Source organism: Mus caroli, chromosome X (genome assembly GCF_900094665.2).
Source record: "Mus caroli chromosome X, CAROLI_EIJ_v1.1, whole genome shotgun sequence".
NCBI lineage: Eukaryota > Metazoa > Chordata > Mammalia > Rodentia > Muridae > Mus > Mus caroli.
Window position 1 is genome coordinate 156,723,659 of NC_034589.1, and position 19,198 is coordinate 156,742,856.

The 19,198-nt window shown below is 43.9% G+C and overlaps 1 protein-coding gene across 5 annotated transcripts in view; it reads right to left on the reverse strand.

The window, feature by feature from the left end:
- The window catches only part of Msl3 (MSL complex subunit 3), a 21,045-nt gene extending 8,592 nt beyond the window's left edge, over positions 1 to 12,453 (reverse strand). The window contains exons 1-10 of one of the 5 annotated variants that reach the window (XM_021153585.2): positions 12,287 to 12,453; positions 10,820 to 10,902; positions 10,346 to 10,441; positions 9,708 to 9,808; positions 8,781 to 8,869; positions 8,009 to 8,134; positions 7,152 to 7,312; positions 5,439 to 5,597; positions 2,569 to 2,831; positions 1,014 to 1,123 (exon numbers count right to left, since the gene is read on the reverse strand). In XM_021153585.2, coding sequence (XP_021009244.1) covers positions 1,014 to 1,123; positions 2,569 to 2,831; positions 5,439 to 5,597; positions 7,152 to 7,312; positions 8,009 to 8,134; positions 8,781 to 8,869; positions 9,708 to 9,808; positions 10,346 to 10,441; positions 10,820 to 10,902; positions 12,287 to 12,388 — 1,290 coding nt within the window. In that variant the 5' untranslated portion in view covers positions 12,389 to 12,453. Of the gene's footprint in view, positions 1 to 1,013; positions 1,124 to 2,568; positions 2,832 to 5,438; positions 5,598 to 7,151; positions 7,313 to 8,008; positions 8,135 to 8,780; positions 8,873 to 9,707; positions 9,809 to 10,345; positions 10,442 to 10,819; positions 10,903 to 12,286 lie in introns of those variants that run through there. The other 4 variants (XM_021153584.2, XM_021153586.2, XM_029473329.1 and 1 more) reach the window with 4 other exon arrangements.
- Positions 12,454 to 19,198: the final 6,745 nt, after the last annotated feature.

Below are 19,198 nucleotides of genomic sequence, written 5' to 3' on the forward strand. Positions count from 1 at the left end.
AAAGAAAGAAAGAAAGAAAGAAAAGAGAGAGAGAGAGAGAAATACCATTTCCCATAAATACAAAGCCTGTAGTGGCAAAGCATCCAAGTTAATGGGCTTAACGGCTAGCCTAATGCTGGCATTTAGCATGCTTTCAAAGGGATGGCTATTAGGGTTACTCTTCCTGGAGGAGAATCAGATGTTAAAAAAAAAAAAAAAAAAAAATAGCTTCAGATCCTGCGAAGCCATCATTTTCCACCAGGGGGATTATGGTTATCAGTCTCAAGGCTGCTGTGTGTTTGGTCTGTAATGCTCCTGAGATACCCAGTGCTCCCTTCGTGCAACACTAATTAAATTCCCTCTAACTTAGTCCATCGAACAAGAGTTTCTGCTGACTCTGTCCCAATTTAGTTCTTAATAAACTTGCTTGGCATAACAAATAAACCGTGAAAGAAAATTTGATCCTAAACTTTCTTTTCTCTATATTATGCTCTCTTCATCTTCTGATCTCCTGCTCCTCTCTCTTAGGACCCCATCACTAGAGAACAAACAACGTGCTGGTTTAGGTCACCTATAAATGATTTATTAAAGCTAAAAGAATATTTTTAGCTCATGCATATCATATAGTGTTTATATTCCAGTGTTCACAATAATGGTATATTGAAACACAGTACGTATTTCGTTTATATATTGTTTGAAGCTGCTTTGTAGTTGATTCATCTTAATTGACATCATATGGCCCACAGAACCTAAAATGTGGCTCTTAAGAATAAAAGTTTTAATACATTATACAAAATGCAAATACAAATATTTTAATAACTGTATGATCTTTAGGGTAAAAGATCCTTATAAGTGTAGAACAAGAGTTCTGGCAGTTTTCTCAGATTTGAAAACAGGAACACAATAGCAAGCTCAAACCTTACTATCGTTTTGCTGCTATTTCTTGTAAAGTAACATGATACTCGGAGAGCTTAGGATTTGAAGCAACCACAAAGGGTAAAAGAACCCTTGGAGCCAAACATCAAGCACCCTACCTCATTGATTTCATTGGGTCTTCTCCCTTCAAAGCCAGCAAATACAGCACTCCCATCCTTACTTGGAGTCAGAGGAATGGGGGAAGAGGATCTGCTGTGCACGGGTGTCTCTGACAAAGAGAGAGGTGCAATCATTTACCCATAAAGCTACAGAGAGACCGAACCAGAGACACGCTCAGGACCCTGATAAACACCAGACCACAAATCTAAATCAATGCTCCAAAGCTACAACCTGTTAACAATACGACCTTCATCTTATAAAAGGTAGCAGCTGGAGTGGTATTTTTAGCCTGGTACTGATATATGTTACCAAAGTCAACCTTGAGAAGGTGATGCTAAGCTGAAAGGGATCCAACACAGAGCTACATATTGTGTCCATTCCTACATAATATGCAGAATAGGCAAACCAGAGAAAAGAAACAAGATCCATGGGCTCTAAAAGGGTGGGTGGGGGTGGGGGGTGACTGCTTTTTGTGGGGAGGAATTAATGCCATTGGATTGGATACTTTAAATAGGAAAACTGCATGGTGTGTGGATTATAGCTCAACAAATTAAAAAGTAGGGCCACTAAATTAGTCACTTTAAAATGGTTAACTTGGACTGGGTAGACAGCTCAGAGGTTAAGACCACTGGGTCCTCTTCAATTCCCAGCACCCACATGACAGATCACAACTTTCTGTAATTACAGTTCCAGGGGATCTGACACTCTTTTGTCTTCTGAGGGCACTAGACACTGCCATGGCGTATATGAAGGCAAAGCATCTATACACATAAAATAAAATTACATCTTAAAATTGATGAACTGTACATGTGATTTTTACCTAAATAACTAATGTCAAGAAAACATACCAGGGGCTAGAGTGGGAGTCATGGAGATACATGTTTTAGAATTGGTTTTTAAAAGTGTTTTATTTCCTAATGAAACCTTCCCAGTTTTCATTCCATCAACTCATCAATTGTGTACATACATGCTACATTATTCCATTAATATAAAATATCCCAAATTGGTAGCTTCTAAGGGAGGTGGGGAAGGGCAGATAAAGGTAGGACAGATTCCTTTCATTCTGTGATGAAAATATATGAACTGATAGTGGAGGCAGATGCACAGTTCTAACTATCCTAAAAATTACTTTGAATGGGGGGTTTCACAGCATACTCTGTTGAATCCAGCATCTCATTTAAACACTTTATTCAAACAGAAGTCTTCAAGGTAAGTTTTAAAAACAGGCATGGAAATGTAGCAATCACACTTCATCTTGAATATGTATAGAAAACACGGGATTCCAATAACTCCACTAGCTCACAAAAGTAGCAAAGAGGGAGGATAACAAATCAACCTTAAACACAGAGTCTTGCCTCCCTAGTTCTCACTGAGCCACCCAAACCAGTTGCTTTTCCATCTTTCTGTGGCTGTTTTCCTCTTCTTCAAAGAAGTAGCTTTATAGCAACCTGGGTGAGATCTGGAGAATAACACACACTTTATACATACTCAGGGAGGCTAACAATAAAGAAAAAAGTGGTTTTCCCTGACCTGGCGCTCATAGGGCAAACTCACTCTTTTCCAAGTGCAGAAACAGCTTCGGCATGCTGGCAGATGTGTCCTGTTGCCGGCGCTTCGGCTGAGGGGAGGAGCTGCTCTCAGACAGCCTGTCACAATTGGTGCTGTGCCTTGTGGATCGCCTGAGAGACTGCAGTGCTTCTGGCTCGGCTTTGCGCCTCTTGGGGGTGGCTGGTTCACCAGTAGGTGGCTGACTCTCTGTAGACTGTGGTGTGGATGGGTTCAACAAAGGCGGGCTAGGAGACAGCTCTTCCTGGCTCCTGGGCAAGAAGGAGAGTGTCACTGGCAGTCTCTACAGATCTGGGGGCTTCTACAAGGCCTCCCAAAGGGAGGTTCACCAATCAACTTGGGAGGGAGGAGGTGACACATAGGTATCTCCAAATATACTCAAACACACATTTTTCCTTAAGTAGTTCCTAGATAAATGAGGTCCCCATAACTCCACAAGACATGCTGTCATTGGAGACTGAAACATTCTCTTCTCCATGCGTCAGAACAAGGGCTCGGAGGGGAGAGGCAGAATTTGGCCCCAGCCCAGAAAGCAGTTGCCAATGTTTGGTGACAACAGTTCCAGCCTGGTGAGGGCCTATCACAACTGAGGGCAGATATGCTGTTTCCTAGTGGATAGAGACCAGACATACTGCTAAGTGTCCTACGTCACACAGGACAGGACCCAGGACAGAGAAACTCTGCTCTACTGAATAAGATGACCACACGATGTCTTCAAAATGTAAAAATTGCCAGGACTTGAGGATGGCACAAGTATGTCTAAGTTTATGCCAGACTCTGGGAATCAAGTGTGAAGCAAGTCATTTGTGGGGACTTCAACACAGGTCCTTGGGTGAGTTTTGCCGACCTCTTGCCTGGGGCAAAAGTGACATGGAGAAGGGAAATAGAGAAACTACCAAAGAGATGTTAGAGAGGCAGAGAACCATACAAGAGAGGAAGAAGAAAGGCAGCTAGCTAATGTAGGGCACAGAAAGTTATTTGTGACAAAGGAGGTAGAGCCTAGCAAAAGAGCAGTAGATAAGAGCAGATGCTGGTTTACACCAAAAGATGCTACTATTAATGCTGGAAAACTTGGTCATCTGGACATGACCTGACTACTGCCATCTTGGAATGGGAGCAGCTGTGATGACCACATGAGATCTTCATAACCACTAACAGTGCCTTGTGAAAAGTGGCAGGGCTCCTAAGACGCAAGAGAGCCACCCCCTTATGAGTATACTTAAAGGCTCAATGCCAGAGAGAGGAAGGCTCTTCTGCAGTGGTGTGGCTACTGGTAGCCTATGTTCCCCTAACTAGCCCCAGTTAAATTCATTCCCTTACCAAGCTAGACTTGATGCACACCACTCAGGAAGAGAAGAGAGAGGACATGGCAGAGTGCCTTAGGAAAATTAGGGGGAAAGACTTTAGGGAAGGATGGATCCATCCTTGCAACCCCTACCAGAACAGAGAACAAAGCATGCATAGGCACAGGAGGAAGCAAAGCAGTAATAAAAGAGAAGTAGGGAACTAACCAGACACTGAGAGTCAAAGACTGCTGACCCCTTGTGAATGACGTCATGAATTACTACCCACCAGGGAGACAGCCATTCATTCTATACTATGTATGTAGAGACAAGAGAGTCAGAAGCTGACCCAGATCACATAGCATCAAGCAAAGGATGTCACTTGTACTTCCACTTTCTTTTTATTTTCATTTATTTTTTATTAGATATTTTCTTTATATACATTTCAAATGCTATCCCTCCACCGTGCTCCCCTACCCACCCACTCCTGATTCCCCTGTACTGGGGCATATACAGTTTGCAATACCAAGGGGCCTCTCTTCCCAATAATGGCCAAGCCATCTTCTGGTAAATATGCAGCTAGAGACACGAGCTCTGGAGGTACTGGTTAGTTCATATTGCTGTTCCTCCTATAGGATGCAGACCCCTTTACCTCCTTGAGTGCTTTCTCTAGCTCCTCCATTGGGGGCCCTGTGTTCCATCCAATAGATGACTGTGAGCATCCACTTCTGTGTTTGCCAGGCACTGGCATAGCCTCATAAGAGGCAGCTATAACAGGGTCCCTTCAGCAAAATCCTTCTGGCATTGTGCAATAATGTCTGGGTTGGGTGGCTGATTATGGGATGGATCCCCGGGTGGGGTAGTCGCTGGATAGTCCATCCTTTCATCTTAGCTCCAAGCTTTGTCTCTGTAACTCCTTTCATGGGTATTTTGTTCCCTATTCTAAGAAGGAATGAAGTATTCACCCATTGGTCTTCCCTCTTCTTGATTTTCTTGTGTTTTGCAAATTGTATCTAGGGTGTTCCATGTTTCTGGGCTAATATCCACTTATCAGTGCGTTCATATCTAATGACTTCTTTTGTGATTGGGTTACCTCACTAAGGATGATATCCTTCCACTTTCTATCCTTCTGGTTCATGTTGCCTTGTAACTACTGTCTTCTGAAAGATGGTACAGCTGCTCAGAATCCATTGATAATGCTGTTTACTTGGGAATCTTATGTCCACCCACCCTTCTCTTGCTATGTAGTCCTGGCTAGCCTAGAACTCCCTCTAGAGAGCTCCTGTCCTCATAGAAGCCTTCCTTCTTCAGCCCCTTGGATGCTAGGATAATACCAGCCATCATGCCTGGCTACATTGGAATGCTTACATACAACCATGAGAATGTGAATGATGATCTAGCTAACAGGGGGAGCAGGTCGTTGGGGGAGACACCAGTAAGGACACCCTACAGTGTTTCCCTTCCTTTAGACATTCAGGCCACCATAACAGCAGATCAGGTACTTCCACAAAGAAGTGAGTCAGGTCAGTGCTGACACTTGAGGGTTCAGATGCACTTTCATGTTGTCTAACTCACCTATTAGTTGTTGTGGTACTTTCCTTAATAGGAAGAAAAAATTTTGACGATGTCACCCTTTTATATTGAGTTTGTTCATATGGGTAGAGCAAAACCAATGGGAGAGTATAATCAAACGTTATTCGTAATCCATCCACCATTTCCTTACAAAGGTCAACACTAGGAAGATTGAGAGAAAAAAGATTAGAGACCAAGTAAAGTCATAGATATTTTCCAAACTTCATGAGAAAGGCATATATCTTAAACAGAGCAGATTTATCTTTATTTTTATTTTGTTTTGTTTTGTTTTATTTTATTTTGAGACAGGGTCTCATTATATAGCCCTGGATAGTGTAGAACTCACTATGCCAACTGACTAGGTAATGCCAAATTCACAGAGATCCATCTGCCTCTACCTCCTTGAGTTCTGGAATTAAAGGTGGATGCTATCCACCTGAGGGCAGACTTTTAAAACCAATAATCACTTACATATAAAAAGAACAAACAAACATATCAATGATAATAATAAAGAAATAGGGGAATATAGACCATAATATAAACTGCAGGCATTATGCTATTAACTTAAATGTATCCATATAACACAAATGCACAGGTTCAATGCAACCTGAGACATCCCAGCAGCAGGAGCATCCCAGAAGCTCCTGGCTTCTGTTGCAACTGCAATACTCTACCTCCCTGACACTGGTCCTGTCAAATCATGAGGATAGCAGGATTCTGACTAGAATAAAGTGTTGTTTCGGGGTGGAGAGGAGGTAGATCAATGGGTAAAAGTGATTGCTGTACAAGTCTGGCAATCTGAATTAGGATCCCCAAAATCCACTTAAAAGTTAGATAAAGGGCTGGAGAGATGGCTCAGCATTTAAGAGCACTGACTGCTCTTTCTGAGATCCTGAGTTCAATTCCCAGGAACCATATGGCGGCTCACAACCACTTGTAATGGGATCCGATGCCCTCTTCTGGTGTGTCTGAAGACAGCGACAGTGTACTCTCACATACATAAAATAAATAAATATTCTTTTTAAAAAGCTAGATATAGTAGTGCACTAATCTTTAATCCCAGAGTTCCTGTGGGGAAACAAGATACCAACATGGGCAAATCTCTGGAAACTCAGAGGCTAGCCAGGATGGTGAACCTAGCAATGAACAACACGATAGGGACTGTTTCAAACAAGGTGGAAGGTGAGAACTTATAGCAGAGGTTGACCTTTGACCTTCAAATATGTGCCATGGCACACATGTACTCACATGCATACATTGATTAATTTCTTAAAAGACCAGTCAGAAGCCACCTTTGATCCAGTTCTCATTGCCCATTTCTGTTTCCTCAAGTAGATAGTTCTCCTACGTGGTATCCCTGAAAATGGTGGTCTTGGCAGCAGGGTAATGCACAATCAAGCTAGGTCTCGTGTGGAATTACCAAACACTTCAGCAAAGGCCCAAGAGTTTCCTATTAGACTGATAACTGACCCAAAAATCCACAAATCAGCTTTGAGTTAAGATGAGTTCAACAGAACTGAACAGAGAAAAGGATCCCTGGTTCTAAACTGGGACATAGAAAGGAAAATCTTTAGGGTACAGTCAAATGGAAGAGCACTTGCTTAGCATGCATGAGGGCTGAATTCGATCCCCAGTAGCACCAAAAAAGCTAACAATGATAACACATAACCAAAACCCAAAGACAGAATTCAAAGATTAAGCACTCCAGTTACTCACTTCTTTTCTGCTGGGACATAGTGCACATTCATGTGCGTGTGCATCATGGCATGATGGTGACGAGGCCTCTCATTGGCCGAAAAGGCTGCATTAATAGCAAAATGTTTCACATAGGATTCCAAAATTGTTATGATGTTGGTCTGGCATGGAAGTTTCACTAACTGTTAAGAAAAATAGAAACATCTGATATACTCATCCTATTATAATCAGACACATATTCCAAGAAAGAATCGCTATAACTTTACCAGTTTAACTCTGTCAATGTTGCTCAAGAACTTTTTAATAAGTATGTCTTGAAGATCTTTGATAACCTTCCCTTCCACAGATCATACTCTCATACTACTATAGTCTTATTGTTTTGAATACAAAGAAGTAATAATCTTAGTGTTCTATTAAAAAAAAAAAAAGCTTCTCAAAGCATATGCAAGAGAAGTGCACCTAACCCACTAATTACATCCTAATCTATTTATCCTTTCAACTTTCTGAGATCAGCTGTCCCGGAACTCTCTATGTAAAGCAGGGGGGTCTTGGACTCACTGGGCCTCAGCCACCCAAGTGCTGGAATTAAAGTGATCACATGAGCTATCAACCTGGCTTAAATCGTAACTGTAGTTGAAATCCAGGTATCAGGATTCTGGAAAACTCACTGAAGGGCTCAAAGGGACATCATATGGTATATAAGTCTTAAGTTCCTGCTTAAGTTAAGCAAGAACCCAGGACTACTGTAAGTCAACTTACAGTATGGAAAGGAAACTACCACCCATCCCTCCACCCTGTCATCACCCTATGTGTATGACACATTGACCATGAAAGCATGCAAGCAGCAGCATCCTGGACAGTCCATTCCTCTTGCATACCCGTTTCCTCCTGTTGATATAGTAACAGTCATCCTCTAGCTGCTTCTTGAGAACATCAGGGATATCTATAGTGATTGTTCTTTCATCCATTTCCTTTCTTGAACGCAGCGACAAAACCTTTTTTTTCTGCAATATCACAATTCCATTTTGAATTATTGAGAACAGTGAGAGAAGCTACGAAATAAGAATAAGCTACGAAATAAGAATAAGCTATGCAACCAAGCTAGTTTATTCACAACAGTCACATCATGCCACATGTCCGCTATTAAAAAACAAAAGCAGCGATATTCTGCCACATAACAAAGTGTTTTTCCACAGCATTAACTACATTGAAGATTCACTTTTGTTCCTTCCTCATTTAGGCTTACCATTGGGGATTATGTTCAATTTGGGGGCAGGCAAAAGCCAATCTCTGTTATGTACCATTAAAAATTAGTCACTATGAAGTATAGTTCACAATCTTACTTAAAAAAAAAATACATAGCTTGTGGAAACACTCTGTGGGCATAAAGAGTCAACTATAGTCATACAAGGACCATAAACGGATGTCTTTTCTTGAAATGGCACAGGAAAATTGGCAACATTGGTTTGAAAAGTATACTTTTGAAAAGAATTCCTAACCTGAAAAAGTTGCCACTACTATATGTCTATATCTATATCTATGTCTATATCTATATCTATATCTATGTCTATATCTATATAATTGTGAGTGTGTGTATGTGTGTGTGTATCAAAGACAAAGTTTCTACAATAAAAACGTTTTTTTTTGTACCGCTTTAGCCTTTACTTTAATACGACGCTGACGGTGTTCTTTTATCCCTCCATTCTTTTCTCCGCAGCTCTCATGACAGGTGCTGCTTACTGCTACATAAAACAAAAATATCAGGCAAACTCATATTATACACTTTGACAATCCTTACAGTTACAAAGTTTTTAGGTGGCACATGCACTTGATTGAGAAGAATGGTCTGTAGTTCTGCATCCATTTTAAATCCTAAACACAAATACTGTACCTTTCGGAACAGAAACTTATTTTGATAAATATAACTCCAAATTCAATGGATACAAAAATCACACAAGCTAATGATCTGAACGTGTTTCACCAGCTAGGATCCTATGGTTCACTGTTGGATTCATAAGTGGTGGCAAGGCCCTGGAGGTCTCAAGAAGAAAATGATCTACGAGAAACGATCTGTGCAGGTTTGCTAGCAGAGATGAAGGCGGTGACTGGGAAGACTCTGGTCGAGTCTTATACCCACATGCTGACTGATCACAGTGACTGCAATTTGACCTGTCTAAAGCAAACTGAGTGCATATCACAAATACGCTCCTTCACCTAGGATGCAGTTATACCTAGACTGATGAAAATCACCTAGCTTACTCAATTATCATGGCTGGCTGCTTTAAATGTACCCAGAGCACTTAGAGGAGCTGACAATTGAGGAAACTCATGGAAATAAAGCTAACCTTGTGGGAGTACTAATAGCACATGTATTTTATTGCCGAGTATACTGAAAGTGGAACAAGACACTTTCATACCATCATATAAAGTCAATAAAAATCTTAAATGAGAACCGCTGGATGGGATGAGTTTGTTTCCCTGTCTAGAATTTCAATGACTCTTTCTCTCAGTCCTAAGATATGAGAGGATGACATGAAGTTGGTTTCAACTGAGGAAAAGTAAAGTCAAAGCACTCACAGTTTTCGTCATTTTTAGATTTTTCTTTAACTGGCACACTTTTTAATACAGAGTCCACACCAGGCAACCTACAGCGCCTCTTCTTTTTTCCTGTCCCTCTCCTGAAAATGACAAACAAATCCAAATAAAACTTCAAACTGGGACTTGGCATCCACAGAGAACATAATAAGCAATAATTCTTAAATATGTAGAAGATTAAACGTTAAAAACATAATGCTGTCACCAGGCGGTGGTGGCGCATGCCTTTAATCCCAGCACTTGGGATGCAGAGGGGGATTTCTGAATTCGAGGCCAGCCTGGTCTACAAAGTGAGTTCCAGGACAGCCAGAGATACACAAAGAAACCCTGTCTCGAAANAAAANAAAAAAAAAAAAAAAANAAAAAAAAAANAAAAACATAACAAACAAACAAAAAAACAAAAACAAACCATAATGGTGATTCCCCACTACCAAGTGGAAAACAGTTATTCTGAAAATGTCTGTGATTCTTTAGAGTACTTTAGAAATGCTTCATTTATTTTAAATATGTAAGATTGCTGAAATGTCATATTACTTTTATATCATTAAAGAAAATCCAAACCAGGAAAAAAAAAAGCCACACTAAATATAGCACTTCCATTAAAGTTTTTGTATACTTACAGACGAGCTATTGCTTTTTTGGCCAATTTGCGCTGTAATCTCCGGTTTTCATCTGTATCGTGTAGCACATGTTCTTCGGCTGCCCATCTATCCCAACTGGTTGAAAAAGAAGAAGAGGATGTGAAAGTCATTATTTTGAAACAAATGAAACGGATGCTAAAAAGCATCATGGAGAAGTGCCCCAGACTTGCTGACATTTTAGAAAGCTATATAAAAAAAAAACTTCAAAACCACCAAGAGGATACCAATAAAGCACAAAGGGAACTCAGCTACAGCAACCAAGATTTCTAGAGATTACTCATAGGTCATCCAAACATAACAGACTTTAAAATAATCATGCCTCAAACCAGGCAAGCTTTCCAAACAAAGCAGAAGCAGGAAATTAAACTTTTCTACAAGTGTTTCTAAAACTTAAAGTTACAAAATTATCTTGCTACAAAGGCGATTAAGTCTAACTGTAACAAGTTCACTGACCTTCTGTTCCAACCATTAAAATGTATCAGATATTCTGGGATCTTTCTGCCCTTTTCGTCTTTCCCGATAATAACATCGATGATCTGAAACCAGGAAATACTACTCACGCGTGGCACAGCAAACCGAAAATTACTATAAGTTTGGTAAAAAGAACTAGATCACAGTCCCTTCTTAAAGAAATAAGAAAGTATTCATCCCCCCCTTTAGATCTAGAGCTGGGTTGTAACATTCTTTAACATTTTTTTTTTCCTCTTCTGCCGGAGTGGTTGCCTCAAAATAGGAAACATCCTTCCAACCAACCCAGGATTGGTCTCTTGAGTTTGAGAACGGGTGAAGCTTCTGAAGTCATTGGTCGGTAGATTTGTCATTAGCTAGGGCCCAGACTAGAGAACAGCCCTGAGACCTCTGGGAGTTGTAGTCACCTGGGCCTTGCCTTGTCCAGTGTCTTGCCTAGCTAGCCAGAGACTTCCACAACCCTTCCCCTCCCCTTAATAGCCATGCATTCCCTAAGGTGATATCTGGTACAAATGAAACGGTATATCCTTCCATCTCCTAGCGATGTAGCAAGCTGGAGGGATAGCAATAGGAGGTAAACAGAGTTAAGGGTTTCAGGAAGAACCAAAGGTACATAATCCAGCACAGACCTTGGGGTGTCCCACTGGACAGCACTGCTTAAACATGGCTAAAAACGCACCTGGTGCTGCTCCGAGTTGTCTCTGCCACCAAGGACTTTGCCTTGGTGGCTGGAGACACCGATGCTTGCCCCAACCCCCAGCGCGCTGAATTTTTACCTTCTCTGGGCTCTGGAGCACTTTGGTGTCCAGTCCTGCCCTCCACTTAAAAACTGACAACCGCAAGATATAGCTCAGCCTGGGCTGACCAAGCTGGATACAGGCGAGACGCGATTCTTTCCTAGCTCTGTTCGCCTCCCACCAATCCTTTAGAAAGCAACAGAGCAATCTTGAGCCCCTCCCTTCCCCCCCAGCATGACTACAATCCTAAATTCGATCAGGGTTCGGGACTGACAGCTGGGAATAATTGAGGACCAGGTTGAAGATGTGGGTGGGGAAATTGGTCAAGGTGTCCTCTACGGAGCCCATGTGGCGAGAAGCCGCGTGGGACAAGGACAGATTCGTCACAAAAGCAGAGGCCTCAGGCGACAGTCCTCCTACACCGGTCGCCCGGATTGGCGCCCAGCGCTCAAACCGCCACCCTGGCCTAGCAACCGCGCGTAAGCGACGCGACACGGCCGGAAGCGGAAGCATCATGGGTCCTTTCTAGTTAGGGAAGTCGCGCGCCCAGCACGTCTCGCCAGCGTCCCCTGTAGTCCCGGGCCGCTCCACGCAGGCCAAGGCGCGCCCTGGTGGCTGTCCGGGACTCCGGGCCACTTGTCCTCCGCTGGCCCCTTTGCCTCCCATCCCTGGAACCCAGTCCCGCATCTCCTCCCTGTTCCCCCCGCGGCGGCACCTTGGCATCGTACAGCACTCGCGCCTTGGTAGGGTCAGGCTCGAAGCACAGCACTTTCTCCCCAGAGTGGAATTGAAATTTCATGCCCTCGCTCGCGCTCATTTGCTCATCGTGGCGGAGGGCGAGGCTCCGGGGCGGGCAGAGTGCGCGCGGTGGGGGAGGACGGCCGGGGAGGCGGCGCTCCGCCACCGGGGGGGCCCGGGAGTGGTGGAGGCTACGACCGCCCCGCCCTCGGCCCCTCCTCCGGCCACCCCGCGCCACAGCGAGGACCTTGGCAGTGGCGATGGAAGCGCGCGGCCCCGCCAGGGCTTGTCCCCGCCCGTCCCCTCTGGGGCTCAGGGAGGGGTGCGGACGGGGAGCAAGATCCCTCGACCGAGGTCTTCCAGCAGACCGTTCCCTCTGGTCCCCATGGGTTAGGATTCCCGCGGTTTCCAGGCTGCGCCCACGTGTGTGCCGGGCTGTCACCCCGGGCGTGCGCTCTCTGGCCGGAGTGTGGGGATCTCTTAGGGAGAGGATTGCTCTAGGGTAGTCACCAGGCGCCGAGGAGGCTGGATGGCGTCTGCCCCCAGGAGCTGCCTGGCCGCGCGCGCGCGCGTCAGCCCCCTCGGCGGAGCTGCGCGCAGATGAGTGTGGCCACGCGAGAAGGACGCGGTGTTGGAGCTGGCCGGAGACGGGCAGTGGCCTTGAGCGAGGGGAGGAGACATTCCCGGCAGTTAATAGAACACTGGGTCATCCTTCCGAGAGGACCAGCAGGTAGGGCCTGGAGGCCCCAGTGAGCAGCAGACAGCAAAGCTTATGGGTCTTTAAAGGGTCGTTAACACCTTACGTGTCAGCTTGCAGCACTCCTGAATTGCTCCCCCATGGTCTATCTTTAGTGGCTCAAAACCTCCTGAAGAGTGGAAGCACCATTGAGACCGCTGTTAACAGTGTGCCTGCAAAGATCGGGCGATCATAAATACTCCCTGAATGACCGACCAGAAGACAGGAGACTTGAAGGGCAGACCTTCAGTGACAGAGAGGGCAGTGCTGGCCTGTTTCTTCTTGAGTGCAAAGCCACTAGGCAGTGTGATTACTAGATTAAGACCTGGCTGGAAAGTGGAGCAAATGGGCTGGGAGGTTTTTAGTGGACTGTCAGATTTCCCACAACTACTCTGTTCTTGCTTCCAGAAATTTGCATCTCCCCACCCCCACCTCCCTTCACCTGGTACAAGTCCAAATCTCTCACACCTCCACTTGGGCACTTCCAAGAGAAAAGTCCCGCAGGAGCCTAGAGGAACCAACCATGCCTCTGTCCAGTATTCCCTCCCAGAACTCGACTTACCCTTTTCTTACCATTTTCTTGCTCTGTTGTAGAATGGGTTGTTCATTTGCAAGATGGCCCCACTAAGAGGATAAACTTCTTGAACCTGAGGGTTGGGGGTGTTTAATCCAGTGTGTCATTGTATACTCCCAGCACACAATAAATATTTAATGAATGAATGATCGCAGATTTATGAAATCGAATCCATAAAACTCAATGGCCAACTGGATATAACTGAGGGAAGGGAAGGAGGCATCTTGGGAGCCCTCCAGGTATTCTAGCATTAAGAGCTGAGTGAGGAATAGCTCCACTGGCCAGATAGGGCGAAGAGGAGGGCAGGTGTGAGGAAAATGGCCAGATTAATGACTTGGATCTAAGACAATGAAGTCCATAAGCCAGAACTGGAACCCCGATTCTCCAGGAATGTGGATAGTAGATGGTAGTGTTCCCTGCAAATGGCAGAGGCAGCTCTGAAGCACATACCACACCTTATCACATGCAGCCATAGCTGGAGTAGTTTGGTGTTTCCGGTTCATGAATGGAAAATTCCACTCCATGCTCTAACCTTTGAGGAGAGGTGGAATCCTTTTTTTTCCTATTCATGTCCATCCTTGTGTCATGGGTGGCTCTCCTTCTCTGCCCTCCTCTATAAAATCTAAGAGTGATACCTATATACAGCTATTATATACATATAAGTCTGATCTCTCTCTCTCTCTCTCTCTCTCTCTCTCTCTCTCTCTCTCTCTGTGTGTGTGTGTGTGTGTGTGTGATACTGGACGAGTAATTAGTCTCTGTGAGATGGTGTGTGTGTGTGTGTGTGTGTGTGTGATACTGGACGAGTAATTAGTCTCTGTGAGATGGTGTGTGTGTGTGTGTGTGTGTGTGGTATTGGATGAGTAATTAGTCTCTGTGAGATGGTTTTGTTATAATTAAGCAAAGAAGTGGCTCCTTCTTTATAAGGAGTAATTAAAGCATTCGGTGCATTCTGTGTGCATGGCTTCGTTTATTACCTTGCAAATAATGCTGGAGAAATGCTTAATGATCATTTCCTACTCGTTCACCTGGCTCCTTATCCATTCATGCAATAAATATTGATTGAGTTTCCTGAGTACTCGAAGTTAGACACACTAAGCAGACTATTTACGTAACTCCTGTCTTTCAGGATGGCATATTTCAGGATGGAAGAGTACCAAGCAAGTTGGAGCCTACTGCACACCATGATAAAACTGGTGTGGTGGAATAAAGGTGGCACACATCCTCATTTTTTCCCTAGAAGGGCACGGTCACAGAAATTCTGGAAACTGAAATGTGTCTGTTGACTAGGCCGGTCTGGAACTCTTGAACTCAAGAGATCAGATCATCTTGCCTCCGTTTGCACAGTAACTGTGGCTGCAGACTCTGCTCTGAGTGCTCCGTGTCTCTTTTTCGGTTTTGTCCTTGTGTTTGCTCTTCCTGCAGCACAGAATGTGCCTCCGCTTCCGAGGCAGTGGTGAAATGTAACTAAGTTGATACAGTAGCATTCACTTAGGGATACATTTGGCACAACTGGGGAATATCGCGGACACATTGTTGCCAGGCATTGTAATTTTCTTTCTAAGGCTTCCAGGTGAAAGCAAGGCAAAGGCAAGACTGAGAAATACAGATCCAAACCAACTGTGCAATTCCCTTTCCTCTTGTAGTCATTGGGTTAGGCATAACCATATGATCCGCTCGCTCTTAGCCAATAAGAAGTTAATGTGGAGCCAGAGCTAGTTAAAGAGGTTATTTCTGGAGCAGGACTCCAGAAGACTTAGATGCGGTTTGAAGTCACCCCTTCCTCTCTAGGCCTTATTTAGTCTGCTTAGGAATGCTGGTAAATGTCACAGACATATTGATATGGGGGAGTTCATCATGGTCACCGACACTGAGTACGAGATGGCCCATTGGCTTCTTGCTTTGTGGCATAATAAACCCTGATGCAGCTAAAAGTTTCCTGACCACAATTCTTCTGCAGTTTTAGAGTGACATTCTTTACGTTTAGCCTATCTGCACTGCCAATAACGTTAATGTGAAGCAGGTCTTCAATAATATGAAATGTGTTTTCCCGTGGCTCTGCAGACAACATTGGTGGAGTGGAATGAAGAGGAAAGCTAATGACTCATTTATGTTGTGCTTTCAATAAGAATGCCCAGTTTATTCTGAAAACAAGTTTCTAGGGGCTGAGGATTTAACTCAGATTTTAAAATGCTTGCATAGCCTGTGGAAAACCCTGGGTTTTCCTCAGCACTGCATAAACCAGGTATGGTGGCTCTCACATGTAAGCCCAGTATTTGAGAGGTAGAAGCAAGATCAGGTCAACATCACCCTTGGCTACACTTCATGTCAGAAGTCAGCCTGGACTACATGACATGGGCAGCCGTGTGGGGGAGGGGCATACAAAAAAAAAAAAAAAGGATCCCTGGGCCAATCCGTTTATAAAACTAAGAGCAATGGAAAGCCCTTTCAATTAGACATTTGGGCAGGGGCAGTACTAGGCAGAACTATACTCTTAAATTGTGTTTTGTACTTAATAAATATCCTGGTAAAGTTTTGTCAATCTTTTACAATGGATTCAATATTTCTTGGTTTTTGTAGATGCTTCTCAAGTCAGGAGGTATGCTAGGTAATTTTTGTCAACTTCACACCAACTAGAGTCACATGAGTAGAAGGAATCTTGAGAATGAAACCTCAGTGAAACTCCCTCACCCGCCCCCCACACCTATCTTCCACCCCCAGTCTCATGTAGGCTAAGCTGACCTGTAACGTGCTATATTAGATGATTGCCAAGGATTATTGCCCTAGTCAGGATGGTCTATGGACGTGTCTGAGGGCCCAGGCATTTGGGGGCACTGCCATCCATGGACAAGTGGATTTGGTATGTATAAAACAGGTAACTGAGTGGCAAAGCAGTAAGCAGCATTCCTTCATGGTCTCTGCGTCAATTCTTGCCCTTAGCTTCCCTAGATTATGGGCCTTTTCTTCTCAAGTTGCTTTCAGTCATGCTGTTTATCACAGCCAAAAGAAATAGAACAAAAGTCAGTACCAGGAATAGGTAGTATCTCTCTGATGAGCCCAACAATAGTGGCTTTGCGAAGGATTAGGAAAGGATTTTAGACTGTTGCGCTCAAAAACACTGTTGAGTGCACAGAACTCAATGATGTTGGAAGATGGGAATGTTGAGAGAAATGCAAACAATTGGGGGCTTGCCTTGTGACGTCCCAAAGAGAAGCAAAAACCCTCTCAGGACCATTTGTGTCATATTTTAGATTAGGAGTCTGTCAAAGTAAAGTCTTTGCTTTACCAAGACAATTGAAGCTGGTTAGTGGAGGTTGAAAAATCAGCTGTGATTAACAAGAGACCAATCTCACTCAGCACTCACCCGGCTTGCCCAGCTTCAAGCCAAAAAAGGCCCAAGCGATGAGAGGAGGAAGTAGACATGGCTCCCAGTCCTACCAAGAGGCTCTCTGCAGTTGACATTGACTTGCAAACAAAAACAAAAACAAAACAAAACAAAAACAAAAAACAAAACAAAACAACAACAACAAACCAAACCAAGACAAAAGCAAAAAACAACAACAACAACAAAACCTTAGTGTTTGCCAAAGGCATTTAATTGGGTATATTGCTTTGTTTAAGTATTTTTTCGTTTGCTTGTATATTATGGTTCCCAGTTTGTGTTTGTGAGTGTGTTGTATTTTTAAACATTTGTTTGTTTATTGTTCATTTGCCTGTTAGAAAGAGAGAGACAGGCAGAGAGAGACAGGGCTTGGAGTTGAGTAGGTGAGGAGGAGCTGGTAGAAATTGAGGGAGGGGAAACTGTAATCAGAATTTCTTGTGTGTTTTTTTTTTCAAATATTAAAAACAAACTTTCCCCCAAGGTGTGTGGGGGTGGGGTTAGGGAAGAACTCATTAAGACAAACTCTTCAGAGGAGTATTTCCCCGGGGTCAGCACACTTGAGCTGTGCTCCAAAGGAGTCAAGGCAGCAGCTCAAACTGGTAGGTTCTATAAGAAAGCAGACCCAGCAACCCACAAGGGAGCATTCCAGTAACCAGCACTCCTTCATGGCCTCTGCACCAGGGGGCCACCTACAGGTCCCTGCCCGATTTTTCATCAGTGATGGACTGTGGCACGGAATTGTAAAGATTAACCAATACCTCTCCAAGATGCCTTTGGATCACAGCAATAGAATACCTAAAACAGTGGTTGATGTAGCCAGTATCTCCCCCCCCCGCCCCCGCCCCAAGCTTGTGTTTCTAGCTGCATATGTAGCAGAGGATGGCCTAGTCGGTCATCAATGGGAGGATAGGCCCTTAGTCCTGTGAAGGCTCTAGGCCCTTAGTCCTGTGAAAGCTCTATGCCCCAGTACAGGGGAATGCCAGGGCCAGGGAGCAGGGCAGGTGGAGCGTATAGGGGACTTTCAGGATAGCATTTGAAATGAAAATGAAGAAAATAGCTAATATAAAAAAAAAAAAAAAAAAAGGACAGCCGGGCGTGGTGGCGCACGCCTTTAATCCCAGCACTCGGGAGGCAGAGGCAGGCGGATTTCTGAGTTCGAGGCCAGCCTGGTCTACAAAGAGAAACCCTGTCTCGAAAAACCAAAAAAAAAAAAAAAAAGAAAGAAAGAAAAGAAAGGATTACTTCGATGTTGAAAAAAAAAAAAAAAAAAGGAAGGCCTGACACACTGTGGCTGGGCCATCCATGGCCAGGTGGGCCTGCGCTGTATAAGAAAGGTAGCTGAAGTCAGCATGATGCTTGGCAGACATAGGAGAATCTCTTGGCACTTTGAGGCCTGCCTGGTCTACATGGTGAGTTCTAGGCCAGCCAGGTCTACATTGTGAAAATCTGTCTCATGTAAACAAGCAAACAAATAACCCAACTGAACATTTGCTGAACTAACACTTTCAAGTGTGTCACTACAGAAATCTATATGGAAACAACAACAACAACAACAAAAACCCATAGCACAAACAGTATAGTAATGGCATCAGGTCTTTGGGGGATACAGGCCCTTCCTTGGTGTCAACGGAGGAGAATGCTCTGGTGCCTTAGTCTGGTATACCGGGAACAACTTAACTGCAACTTCAAGAATGTTTAACCACAGAGGACTATTCTATCAGCAGACAGACATACCAAGATGCAGCTGTGGTGTTTCTTGCTTACCTCATATCTAACTCCTTACCTGTCTGCTATCAGTATTACATTCATCCTCATCAGATATGGAAACGGAGACTAACTTATCCCAAGTTGGGACGTGAGTTCAGACTGACTGTGCAATTCCCAATCACTCTGCATGTGCTTTGGAAGCAAGGGTCAAATAGCTATCACTTTATAAATAGCAACAGTATGCATATATGCAATGGCTGTCTTGGACTAGAAGCCAATCATAAATCTGAAAAAATTCTCACAGCATGACTACATTATGAAACCATTCAGGCAGTGCTGTAGAAAAGTTTCCCATTAACCCTTGGGAAGACAACTCTTTAATAGCAATAGCAAAAAACTAAGTTTGGTCACCTAAGGCAGTGGTTCCCAACCTCCCTAATGCTGTGACCCTTTAATATAGTTACTCATGTTGTGGTGACTCCCAACCATA